The sequence below is a fragment of the Giraffa tippelskirchi genome, chromosome 11, assembly GCF_054371585.1.
Source record: "Giraffa tippelskirchi isolate mGirTip1 chromosome 11, T2T-mGirTip1v1.2.pri, whole genome shotgun sequence".
Classification (NCBI taxonomy): domain Eukaryota; kingdom Metazoa; phylum Chordata; class Mammalia; order Artiodactyla; family Giraffidae; genus Giraffa; species Giraffa tippelskirchi.
In genome coordinates, this window is record NC_137285.1 from 361,629 (window position 1) to 374,004 (window position 12,376).

Sequence of the window (12,376 nt, forward strand, 5' to 3'; positions counted from 1 at the left end):
GGCCTGGGCCCGGACGTTTGCTCTTAGGATCTGACCTCTGAAGAGACCACGGGAAGGGGCCTCTGGGCGCCCGTGCAGACCCCACTGCGGAGCAGGGAGCCCTCTGGCGGCGGGGCGGGTGGCACCTCCCCCTCTGGCCCTGGCTCTCTGCTCCTAACTCCCAGGCGAGTTAGCTTCCTGACATGGTGCTGTGTGCAGCGTGCGCCCGGGGGGCCCAGGCCGGGGCACCTGGCGTTGCTCTGGGGCCAGCGGGGCCCCTTGAGGAGCGCGGGCAGGTGAGGAGGGGGCTCAGGGCAGGGAGTCTGGCCCCGAGGCTGCAGGGGCTTACCTGGGCCATGAGCGGGGGGAAGTGCTGGGGGACAGCCCGCCCAGAGACCCTGGAGGTGGCAAGCGGGAGCTGGCTGCGCGTGCCCTGCCCGTCACGCCTGGAGCCCCTCCCTGGGCACTGCAGCCCTTGAGTAGCACCTCTGGGACTGGCCTCTGGCAGCAGTGGGGGACCGCTGTTGAGTGCCTGCTGTTTGTGACTTAAAAACCAGAAAAACACTGATAAAAAAAATCAATAACAAAACCAAACTAAGACTGTCTTGGTAAACATCTAAATTTTTGTAAGAAAAATTAAAAATTATAAAAAGCAACAAAGGAACTTCCTGTGTCTGTCTCCGCCAGCCACTCCCCTGCTGTTTGCTGGGTGGGAGTCCGCTGCATCCAGGCCCCCGGGATGTGACCCCCAGGTGGCCCCTCTCTACACACCGAGGTGTGCGCTCAATCCTGGGTGGCTAGTGGGGCCCCGAGGTCTGTGGCTGGTCTTGAGGACAGGTGGGCTCGGCCAGAAGGGGTGATCTTGGGGTAAGGGACCGGGGAGAGCCTCCGAGGTGGCCGGAGGTCCAGCCAGCTGCTTTAGGGCCTTGGGGCTGGAGGGCCAGCATCAGGGCCGGGGGCGCCTGTGGACGTAAGTGGGCACCGGCCGACCACATCGTCACGGGCAGCCGGGCCACCACGGAAGCACTGCAGCTGCTCCGACTGCGGCATCTCATCCCCAGACGAGGCCGAGCGGGACGGGGACGCGGTCAGCCCAGAGCCACACCAGGCCCGAGAGACCGGGCACTGGGCATTCCGCACCTGGCCCAGCACTGCTTGCTCAGAGAGCGGCCTGCAGGCCAGGTTCCCAGTGGGGCTCAGCGCAGCCCGCAGACGTTCCCGTGGGGCTGAGCAGGATGGCCAGTCTGCAGCGGCGGCACGGCCGGGGGGAGCAGCGGGTGCCTGGTGCGAAGCTGGGGCGTGGGGGGCAGGCAGGGCAGCGCTCGGGTCCTCTCTCACCTCAAGAATCAGGCCCTTAACTTCCACCTCCCCGTCTTCTAAACAGGGTGTTAGTCTGTGAGATTGATAGCGGCTGATTGTAGGAAAGTTGCATTTCACTCTTAAAAAGGAGGCGAAAGGAGGCAGGAATGTGGGGGCCGTGGGGGGGGGGGCGGGGTGATCACCGAGGCACTGCTGCCACCTGCTGACGGCAGAGCGCAGGTGCGGCTGCGAGGGGGGGAGAGGGTGGTGAGGCAGTGTGAGTGACAGTGTGACAGTGTGAGTGACAGTGTGTGTGAGACAGTGTGAGTGACAGTGAGTGACTGTGAGTGACAGTGTGAGTGACTGTGTGAGACAGTGTGTGTGACAGTCTGAGTGACTGTGTGAGCGACAGTGTGAGACAGTGTGAGTGACAGTGAGAGTGACAGTGTGAGTGACACTGTGAGACAGTGTGACAGTGTATGTGAGACAGTGTGAGTGACAGTGTGAGTGACAGTGTATGTGAGACAGTGTGAGTGACAGTGTGAGTGACAGTGTATGTGAGACAGTGTGAGTGACAGTGTGTGTGAGACAGTGTGAGACAGTGTGAGTGACAGTGTGAGACAGTCTGAGTGAGTGAGTGACTGTGAGTGACAGTGTGAGTGACTGTGTGAGTGACTGTGTGAGACAGTGTGTGTGACAGTCTGAGTGACTGTGTGAGCGACAGTGTGAGACAGTGTGAGTGACAGTGAGAGTGACAGTGTGAGTGACACTGTGAGACAGTGTGACAGTGTATGTGAGACAGTGTGAGTGACAGTGTGAGTGACAGTGTATGTGAGACAGTGTGAGTGACAGTGTGAGTGACAGTGTATGTGAGACAGTGTGAGTGACAGTGTGTGTGAGACAGTGTGAGACAGTGTGAGTGACAGTGTGAGACAGTCTGAGTGAGTGACTGTGAGTGACAGTGTGAGTGACTGTGTGAGTGACTGTGTGAGACAGTGTGTGTGAGACAGTCTGAGTGACTGTGTGAGCGACAGTGTGAGACAGTGTGAGTGACAGTGAGAGTGACAGTGTGAGTGACACTGTGAGACAGTGTGACAGTGTATGTGAGACAGTGTGAGTGACAGTGTGAGTGACAGTGTGAGACAGTCTGAGTGACAGTGAGTGACAGTGTGAGACAGTGTGAGTGACAGTGAGAGTGACTGTGTGAGTGACTGTGAGACAGTGTGAGTGACAGTGTGTGTGAGACAGTGTGAGTGACAGTGTGAGACAGTCTGAGTGACAGTGAGTGACAGTGTGAGACAGTGTGAGTGACAGTGTGTGTGAGACAGTGTGAGTGACAGTGAGAGTGACAGTGTGAGTGACAGTGTGAGACAGTGTGAGTGACAGTGTATGTGAGACAGTGTGACAGTGTGTGTGAGACAGTGTGAGTGACAGTGTGAGACAGTCTGAGTGACAGTGAGTGACTGTGAGTGACAGTGTGAGTGACTGTGTGAGTGACAGTGTGAGACAGTGTGAGTGACAGTGAGTGACAGTGTGAGACAGTGTGAGTGACAGTGAGAGTGACTGTGTGAGTGACTGTGAGACAGTGTGAGTGACAGTGTGTGTGAGACAGTGTGAGTGACAGTGTGAGACAGTGTGAGTGACAGTGAGTGACTGAGTGACAGTGTGAGTGACAGTGAGTGACTGAGTGACAGTGTGAGTGACAGTGTGAGACAGTGTGAGTGACAGTGAGTGACTGAGTGACAGTGTGAGTGACAGTGAGTGACTGACAGTGTGTGTGTCAGTGTGAGTGACAGTGTGAGTGACAGTGTGTGTGAGACACTATGTGAGTGACAGTGTGTGTGAGGCAGTGTGAGTGACAGGGAGTGACTGAGTGACAGTGTGAGTGACAGTGTGTGTCAGTGTGAGTGACAGTGTGAGTGACAGTGTGTGTGAGACACTATGTGAGTGACAGTGTGTGTGAGACACTATGTGAGTGACAGTGTGTGTGAGGCAGTGTGAGTGACAGTGTGAGTGTGAGTGTGAAACTGAGATACCGTGTGAGTGACTCTGTGACAGTGTGTGTGTGTGTCAGTGTGAGAGACACTGTGTGAGTGACTGTATGTGTGTGAGACAGTGTGTCTGTGAGACTGTGAGTGACAGTGTGTGAGACACTGTGACACAGTGTGAAACTGAGACACTGTCAATGACTGTGTGACATTGTGAAACATTGTGACTGTGAGAGACACTGAGTGACAGTGTGTGACACACTGACACTCACTGTGACACTGTGTGTGATATTGTGTGACACTGCACGTGTGTGTGTGTGTGCGTGCGACACTGTCACGGGCACTGCTTGCCTGGCTGGTCTTCGCAGGCAAGCACCTTCTAGACGTATTGCCATGACTTTGGAAGGGGAGCTGGTCGTGCTTGGGGCAGACCAGCGTGATAGCCTGGAGCTGATGAGAGGCGGCCGCGAGGCTGCTGCCTGAGGACAGACCGGCGCTGCGGACTCGGGCGGCCAGGGCTGGGGCCGCCGCACCCTCAGGGCCAGGCGTGGGGAGGGGTCACCGAGCAGGGCTCAGGGTTGAGCGGGGCCGCCGGGGCCCTTGTAGACCGCCTTCTCCAGGCCGTCCACCACCTTGGAGTACTCCAGGTATGAGCTGAAGTGCGTGCACTCGAAGCGGCTGCTCCCGCGCACGTACTCCAGAAAGTCGGGCGTCCCAGGGAAGATGACATTGTCAGCCAGCAACACCGTCCCCTCCCGCAGCAGGCCGCACTCCTGCGGGGACAGACAGACGGCTGGAGGGGAGAGCCTTAGGGCGGCCTGGCCAGGGGGCAGTCCCACCCCACCCCCTCCCCAGCAGCAGCCACTGCAAGGAAGGGCTGAGCGGGCAGGGGGACCCTCGGGCCCTAGGACAGTGCGTGGCACACAGCAGGGGCTCACTGCGCGCTGGCGGAAGTGACGGTGCGGATGCCGGGGCCACGACCACGGCCAGTGGGTGACTAAGGCCAGCGGCTCCCTTGGTCCCCAGGTGCCAGGAACACAGACTCCTCCAGGTCACCGAGATGCTTGGTGACCCATGCGGGAGCTGCTGGCATCGGTCACTGGAGGTTCAGTAGGGCCTGACCAGGGGGACCCTGCAGGGTGGGGGGGGGGGCAGACCGCCACACCCACAAGCCTGCCCCTCGGGTCCACCCTGAGGCACCCCAGCCTCTACCTGCGCTTGGGCAGTCAGCCAGCAGGTCAGGCCTGGCTCTACAGAGGGAGGGGCAGCTGCACTTCCGTGCCCCCCGACCTTACCCGCAGTCTCTCTGAGCCAGAGGAGGAGCTGCTTGGTGTGTGTGAGACTTGCTCAGTCACGTCCGACTCTCTGCGACCCCATGGACTATAGCCCGCCAGGCTTCTCTGTCCATGGGATTCTCCAGGCAAGAAACTGGAGTGGGCTGCCATGCCCTCCTCCAGGGCAACTTCCTGACCCAGGGATGGAATCCAGTTCTCCCAAATTGCAGGCAGATTCTTTACCATCTGAGCCACCAGGGAAGCCCTGCTTAGGTTACATAAACAAGCGAGAGGAAATGTTTCCCTGGGGAAGGGGTAAAGGGACAGCCCAGCTGCTGCGCTAGAAGATCAGAGCTTTCTCTAATAATCATTCAAGTGGAAAAAAAAAACCAATCTCCAAAAAGGAAGGCAAAGTCAAGCAGGGGGCCCCAGGCGTGTCTTGTTGCCAGTGGGACCCCAGGGATGGAAGGACACCCCCTGGTGACTTAGGAACACGGGGCCACTGCAGTGGGTGCAGCCCTCAAATCTTCCTGGTGGCGGCTGGCCTCCCTTCCATCCCTGGACCCTGAGGCCAAAGTGGAAAACACAGCTGTGAGGTCAGTGAGGTTGGGACAACCCATGAGCCAGAATCTGAAAAAAGTGGGCCTCTGAATCGTGGAGCGTTTCTCCTAAAAAAGGAACTTCCCCGTGATACTGATGAGGAAGGGCCACTGAGGCAGCACCCCGGCCTGCCCAACCCCAGGAGGAAATGCTCAAGGCGAGCTGGGGCTCAGCACGTGAGGCCCTGAACCCACAGGTTAACCTCGGAGGAGGGGATGCAAAGGCCGGCCACCTGCCCAGGGACGGAGCCCTGGAGTGTCTGACCAACGCTGTGTGCCGGCACTCAGAGGACCAGAGCGGGGTCCCCTGTTCCTGACTCCCCTCCTTCCGCCCCGGGTGAGGCTTCAGGTCACGAGGGTGCCAGGCCTCCCTCTCCTTCGTCTCCGGCCACTCTGCTCTAAGGCCCCAAGCAGCGCATGGAGAGGCCTGAGCGATGGGGACGAGGGCCACCTGCCCTGCCAGCCCCTTGCCCAACCAAGGCATTGTGGCCGGGCCAAGGCAGGGCCAGTTGCAGAACACGCCTTCCCTTGAGATAATAACCAGCTTTGAACAGGCACTGAAAAAACTGTTTGGTTCCTAGTTGCTAAGGGCAGCAGGGCTTCCCTGGTGGCTCAGATGGTAAAGAATCCCGCCACAGTGCAGGAAACTTGGGTTCAATCCCTAGGTCAGGAAGATTCCCCCTGGAGAATCCCATGGGCAGAGGAGCCTGGCGGGTACAGTCCATGAGGTCACAAAAAGTCGAACATGACTGAGCAAGTAACACATCCACTTCCAAGGGCAGTATCTGCTGCTTTCTATGGATGCAGGCCGTCCAGGTGTGCTCCCCGAGGCCCACCCACCCTGGCCCAGGCCCCACTCCCCTCTGTGTCCTGACTGCACACAGGCCAGCCCACGGCTCCCCGGCCGCCCTCTGCAGGGCCTGACCAGGCCAGCAGGCACAGGGCTCACCTCCAGGAGAAGCGTGTCCGGCAGGTAGCGGTCCTTCCAGTGGTCGATAAAGACCATGTCCAGAGTGTCCACATCATATTTCTTCTTCAGCTGGGGGATGATGTCCTGGGACGCTCCAAGAATAACAGTCACCTGGAACAACAGACCCCCACCCACTGAGCCTGGGGATTCCAGGAGATGGGTTCCCGCTCTGCCCCACCTCCGGGAGTCTCCTGCCCTGCGGACGGGGCTGCTGGCCAGCTGGGTAAGCATGGCCTGGAGACACTGGGGTGTGACCCCAGCCCTCCCGGCCCCCGGAGCCTGTGCCCACATCCGCCACCTCAGGGATGGCGCCGCACCTTGTCCTGCAGGCCTGCAAACTCCACCATCCGCTGGGTGATGGCGGCATAGTCGGGGTTGAGCTCAATGGTGAGCAGCCGGGCACCGGGCAGCAGCAGGCGGGCCATTCGCACCGCCGAGTAGCCGCAGTAGGCGCCCAGCTCCAGCAGCACGGACGGCCGCTGCTCCCTCAGCACGCTGTCCACGATCTGGCCTACAAGGGGCAGGGGGTGAGCAGGGGGCTTCCCCCCCTACCCCCCCACCCCGTGCTGGCCCAGCGCCCTCCTGCCAGCCGCAGGCCGCACCGCGCTCAGCCCGAGCTCCCGCCCCCAGCTCTCTGCTTCGGCTTGCGCTGGCCCTCCCCTCCCAGCATTCCCGGCTGCCCCCAGCCTGGCCCCACCCAGAGCCGCCCTCCGTGGAAGCCCCACCCCACTCCGGCCCTGGGCTGCACAGAGAGCCCGCCCCGCTCCCTTGAGCTGGACACAGTCGGAAGGTTCAAGGCTGCTGGACCGCTGCCCTGACGTCCGTCCCCAGGGTTCACGTCCGCTGCCCTGACTCCGGGGCGGGGGGGCGGGCCACGCATCGCCTGCCGGGCCCCCAGCTGGAGTCCAAAGGTCGGGAGGGGGCCCCGGGGGCGGGGCGAGGCTTGGCGCCCGCGCAGGACGCAGTCCAAAGGTCTCCATGCACCCTGGGGCCAGCCGGGACACCCAGGGACCCACGACCCGCCCCGGGGGGCACCTGGCTCTGCCTGGCGGCTGCGAGCGAGGAAGCCCTGCAATGACTCTGCTGTTCCCCGTCCCCCCCCCAGCACTGGCCGGGGCTCCCTGGCGGAACCTCGGGGGGGTGAGGGAGCGAGGCTTCCCCTACGGCGGTCCTCCCGCGGGGCCAGCGCCCGGGCCGCCCCGCCACTCACCTTTCTTCTCGCCCACGTGCATGGCCCACTCCTTCTCCGAGCTGTAGCCGTCGATGGCGGCCAGCACGCTCTGCGGGTCCCCGGCCACCGCGTGCTGCAGCACATGCTGCAGGATGCGCTGCTCCTTGCTGCTGCCCATGAGGAGGTTGCGGACGGGGATCACGATGAACTCGTTCCAGCCGAGAAAGGCCAGGCCGAAGAGCCGCAGGTGCCGCGGGGCCAGCCACCGCAGCGCGAGCAGGGCCAGGCCGATGGTTCCAGCGACCAGCAGCAGGGGCGGGGCCTCCAGCATCTGCGGAGGCGGGGGGCGGGGCTTCAGGGGGGCAGCCAGCATCCGCGGTGGGGAAAGGGGCGGGGCTTCAAGGTAGGGGCGGGGCTCCAGCATCTGTGGCGGGGAAAGGGGCGAGCTTCTGGGCGAGGGGCGGGGCTTCAGGGCACGGCCTCCAGCATCTGCAGTGGGGCGAGGGGCGGGGCCTCGGGACTCCGCGAGGCCCCGCCGCCCGCAGGACTCGTGGGAGCACGTGGTCAGTCACCACGGTGTTAGTGACCTGGCCACCTGGCTGACCCACCCACGAGGTTCGAGAGGCCAGCCCCGAGCTCGGTGGCCAGCCCCAGGTGAGACGGCCGGAGCCCCGCCCATCCGCAAACCACGTCCCCCAGGGACCCCGCCCTGGGTGGAGAAAGGGGGTCTCTGGCAGCCCCGACCCCGGGGCACGGCTGGCCCGAGGCTGGACACTCCCCACAGGGGCAGCCAAGTGTACGCAGAGCCCCCTGGGGCACACACTGACAGCCCAGGAGCTCGTGTGGCCCATGAGCCTCCGGGGACGGACACAGGGAGCCCCAAGCGGGCACACGGTGCCCTCAGGGCTGTCCCACACAGGGGCAGTCTGTTCCGCAAGGAGGACGCCTATCCTGCCGCCAGCCTGCACCACAATGGGAGCGAGACTGGCCCTCCGTCCCCCTGGCAGGCGACCCTTTGGGCGGGTAGAGGGGGGCCCCGGTCAGAGGAGGGGCCCAGGGCCCGAGACACAGCCAGGCTGAGCCGGCACAGGGCAGAGGCCTTAAAGTGGGAAAGCGTAGGAAGCTTCCAGCAGGGCTGTGGTCACTGGCTGGTCACGCACAGGGAGGAGCCGCACAGGACCGGCTCCTCCAGAAGCGCCCGTTGGGAAAGGCACGTGGAAGAGCAGGCAGGCTGAGGGTCTCGGAGGGGTGACTGCCTCTCCCTGGACAGCTCAGGGCTCCAGCGGACTGGACCACGATGAGGGTCTCAGCAGGCAGGGCAGGGAGGAACAGGGGAGCGCGGACACCCAGACTTCTGAGTGGTCTCACCCGCGCGGACTGTTTACAGCAGGCACAGCGAGCACGTGGTCAGCAGGTCAGGGCCCGACCTGACCCACCTCCCCGACGGCCACGCCCCACGCCCCTCCTCCGAGCTCTGCTGCAAAGCTGACAGAGCTCGTCGGAGTTCTCCTGCCTGTAGACGGTTAATCAGGAACCATAGCTTGAGAGGGACCAGAGTCCTGGTACAGGGGCCTGCCGCAGGCCAGTCCTGCCCTCGGGGGAGAGCAGACAGGCAGCAAGACGTCGCCTGGAATGTCCCCCCAGCCCGGGACACCAGGGACGTTCTCCCTGGTCCCCACGGCACTGCCTGCAGCCCAGGCCAGCAGGTGCCCCACGGGGCAGGAGGCAGGTGGGGGGAATCTGGAGGTGCGGTGGAGTGGGGCTGACTGCGCTTCCGGGACGAGTGACAGAACACAGCGGGGGTGCATGGCCGGCAGCGGCCAGCACCGCGCTCCGCTCGGCTCCGCCAGCTTGGGGCCCCCAACCACACACCTGTGTGACTTTGTCACGACTGTGTTCAGCAGTAGTGAAGAGAGGCTGGGCCACTTTGATGGATTCTCTGGGTTGATGAAAAAACTAATCAATGTTACACATAAATATAGAAAAATAAGAAGTAGTATTTCATTTAAATACCAAAGTCCTTGGTGGACCCTGGAGTTGTGAAGGACAACTTGTAATTCCGGCAACAACTGAATTCTATAAAAATTGGGTGAAGACTCAGCCACCTGAGGGCCCAGGTCTGCCGGGAGCTTCACGCGGTGCCGGGGACCAAGAACAGACCCACTGACGGAACCAGGCAGATGTGCTGGGAGGAAGCCCTCCAGGTCAGGGCCGGGCGGACCCCTCCTCTGGGGGACAACCCGGGGAGCCCCTTGTGCTGGGGGTCCCAGTACTGGAGAGCCCACGGCTCTGCCCTTTGGAAGGGCCACAGTGAGGTCACTTGGGACCCCCGGCGGTGGCCTGAGAGGAGGACAAAGGAGCCACTGGCCAGAGGTGAGGGCTGGTGGCCGAGCAGCACCCTCAGACCCCCTGCTTTGCGTGTCCCACACGCCCCCTGCTTCCATGTGCTCCACGCGCGTCCAGAACCTAATTTTAAGAAATAAAACCATAAAGCTCGTAGAAGAAAACAGGAGTAACTCTTCATGACCTTGAATTTGGCCACTGATTCTTAGATACGACACCAAAAGCACAGGCAACAAAAGAAAAATAGAATTTCACCAAAATGAAAGGTTTGTGCATCAAAGGACACCATCAAGAGAGCAAAGGACAACCCAAGGGGTGGAGACAACATTTGCAAACCACCTATCTGATGAGGGTTACAAGTCCTAAGTATATATAAGAATTCCTACAACTCAGAAACAACCCAGTTAGAAAGGGGACAGAGGACACGAACAGACATTTCCCCAAAGAAGACACACCAGTGACCAGGAAGCACATCACTTGGGAAGTCTGATCAAAGCAGCAAGGCACCACCTCACACCCGATGGGATGACCCGCCCCGTGTCGGCAGGGACACGGAGAAATCGGGAACTCAAGCGGAGAAATCGGGAACTCAAGCGCGGCTGGTGGGAACCCAAGATGGAGCAGCTGCTGTGGAAAACAGTTGGCCGTTCCTCAGAAAGGTAAATACAGAGTTACCATGTGACCCAGCAATTCCACCTCTGGCAGTGGACGCAAGACACCCGAGAGCAGCGGCTTGAACCTGTATTTGTCCACCCACGTTCAGGACAGTGTGAGGCGCAGTGGCCGCGAGGGGACACGGACCACGGACAGACAAGGCGGGGTCTCTCCACACACTGGGTACCCCTTAGTCACACTAAGATGACTGTGGCCCCGACCCCGTCCCACTGGGAGGGACGTGCTGACACCTGCGACTTCACGGAGGGACCCAGGGGAGGCCACGCTCAGTGGGATGAGCCGGGCGCGTGAGGACCAATACTGAATGATCGCACCCGGATGACAAGCACACAAGAGGCAGGCTCATGGAGACAGGACGGAGAACAGAGGCTGCCAGGGGCTGGGGACCAGCGGGGAGTCACTGCTGGACGGGGCAGAGCTTCTGCTTGGGGTGGCGCGGGAGCCCTGAAGACAGCGGCAACGGCTACGCAGCCACGTGGACGCTCGATGCCACCCAACTGTAGGCGTGCACGTGGTTAGAGCAGTAAATTTCAACTTCTGCATGTTTCACTGCATCAAAAATGGTGGAAAACCAAGAAAACAAGCAACCCTGTTTCTGGTCCTCTCTGTTCCCACAAGAAAAAGGAACATGCACGGCACCCCCACTGGGAAGCAGGATCCAGAAAAACCAGCCCAGCTCCCAACCTGCCTGCCTGCTGGGCCGGCTGCCCGCCCCCTGAGCCTGGGCACCTGCCTTGCCCTGCCCCGAGGCACACACTCACCCCTTCAGGGAGGAGGGGGAAGGCCTTCGGGTCCCGCACTTCCTCCCCAGGCCCCGTGTGTATTCCCCACGCCCTAGAGATGGAGCACAAACCTGGGGGGGGACCCTCTCTCACAACAGCAGCAACAGCCCCCCCCCAACCTTCCTTATTATAAGCCTGTTCTTAAGTGTTCTCCTTGCAACCCCAAGCCAAACCCTCCATCACCTGGGATCGCCACCTACCCTCCTCCCGTTAACCCCCAAGGGGCTGATGGAGATGCCAGCCAGGTCCCCGGCCCCCCTCAGGCCCAGGCAGGGGCTGCAGACTGGCCACAGGCTCTTCAGTCCTGCGGTGCTGAATCTGCTAGGGTGCCGAGTCGGGGGTGGGGCGGTCCTCGCCTGGAGTCACACAGCCCAGCCCTGCCTCCCCAAGAAAGGCAGGCCTGAGAGTGCTGGGGGCCGTGAGGGGCAAGAGGGGCGGGCAGCCCCGAGTCCTCACGAAGGGGGAACCAGGCGGCTGCCCCAACTAGGGATGCGCCTGGGCCCCAGGGCCTGTGCGCTTGGGTGACGTAGGGGACGGCGTGGGACAAAGAGGCCCAGGGGCTGTGGCCTCATCTCCTGTCGGCTATGATTCTGGCTCCGGACCCGCAGACCACAGGGAGGACAGCTCTGCCCCTCCTAGGCTGGGGGGTCCCTGCAGCCCCGCAGAGAGGAGCCGCCTGGCTGGCTCCGCCCACTTCCTCCCGCAGGAGCACGCGGTCCTGGTCCTTGGGGCTCCCAGGCCGCCTGCCCACCACGCCCTCCTCCCGCAGCCCCTGCCTCCTCCGCCCTCCTCCCCGGCCCCTCAATTCCCCCAGCCCCTGAAACCTTGGGCCCCCTGGCGCCTCTCCAGGGACTCAGGGATCCTCCAGAAGCAACCACCTGATGCTGAAAAGGGAAAAGAACAGTGAATTGGAAGCATTTAGTCTACGCCTCCCTGAGATGATACATCAGGGTCCAGAGGGGCTTTCAGGCGTCACAGCCCACGGGTGTCAAGCTGCCCCACTTGCTACAACACGATTCGGATTAAGATACGAAGCAGAGCAGAGACACAGTCCAACTCTTACATAAACTAGTGGGTTTTATGTAACTGTGTTTATGACTGATGCATAGCTAGGCATAAATTTTTATGTACGATTGTGTTTTTTTTATATACATAGGCTCCTTCCCCACCTCCAGATGGTATGACCAGATCAAGTTCTGCAATGCCTTCCAGGGACTCTATCCTGACTGGCTTCCAGAGGAACAGGCCCTTACGTAAAGTAAACCTTCCTAAAACTCCCAGAGATATGAGCACCAA

At 61.4% G+C, this 12,376-nt stretch overlaps 2 protein-coding genes across 18 annotated transcripts in view; one reads left to right on the forward strand and one right to left on the reverse strand.

The window, feature by feature from the left end:
- ARVCF (ARVCF delta catenin family member) overlaps window positions 1–639 on the forward strand; it is a 31,355-nt gene extending 30,716 nt beyond the window's left edge. For all 13 annotated transcript variants that reach the window (XM_081541805.1, XM_081541806.1, XM_081541810.1 and 10 more), the window contains one exon: window positions 1–639. Coding sequence is in view for 6 of the 13 variants with exons in the window: in XM_081541810.1 (XP_081397936.1) it covers window positions 1–27 (27 nt within the window). In the remaining 7 variants the exon portion in view is untranslated.
- COMT (catechol-O-methyltransferase) overlaps window positions 581–12,376 on the reverse strand; it is a 17,135-nt gene continuing 5,339 nt past the window's right edge. For 2 of the 5 annotated variants that reach the window (XM_081541931.1, XM_081541932.1), the window contains exons 2-6: window positions 9,153–9,219; window positions 7,320–7,611; window positions 6,427–6,620; window positions 6,089–6,220; window positions 581–4,039 (exon numbers count right to left, since the gene is read on the reverse strand). In XM_081541931.1, coding sequence (XP_081398057.1) covers window positions 3,839–4,039; window positions 6,089–6,220; window positions 6,427–6,620; window positions 7,320–7,611 — 819 coding nt within the window. In that variant the 5' untranslated portion in view covers window positions 9,153–9,219 and the 3' untranslated portion in view covers window positions 581–3,838. Of the gene's footprint in view, window positions 4,040–6,088; window positions 6,221–6,426; window positions 6,621–7,319; window positions 7,612–7,696; window positions 7,705–9,152; window positions 9,220–10,078; window positions 11,257–12,376 lie in introns of those variants that run through there. The other 3 variants (XM_081541933.1, XM_081541934.1, XM_081541930.1) reach the window with 3 other exon arrangements.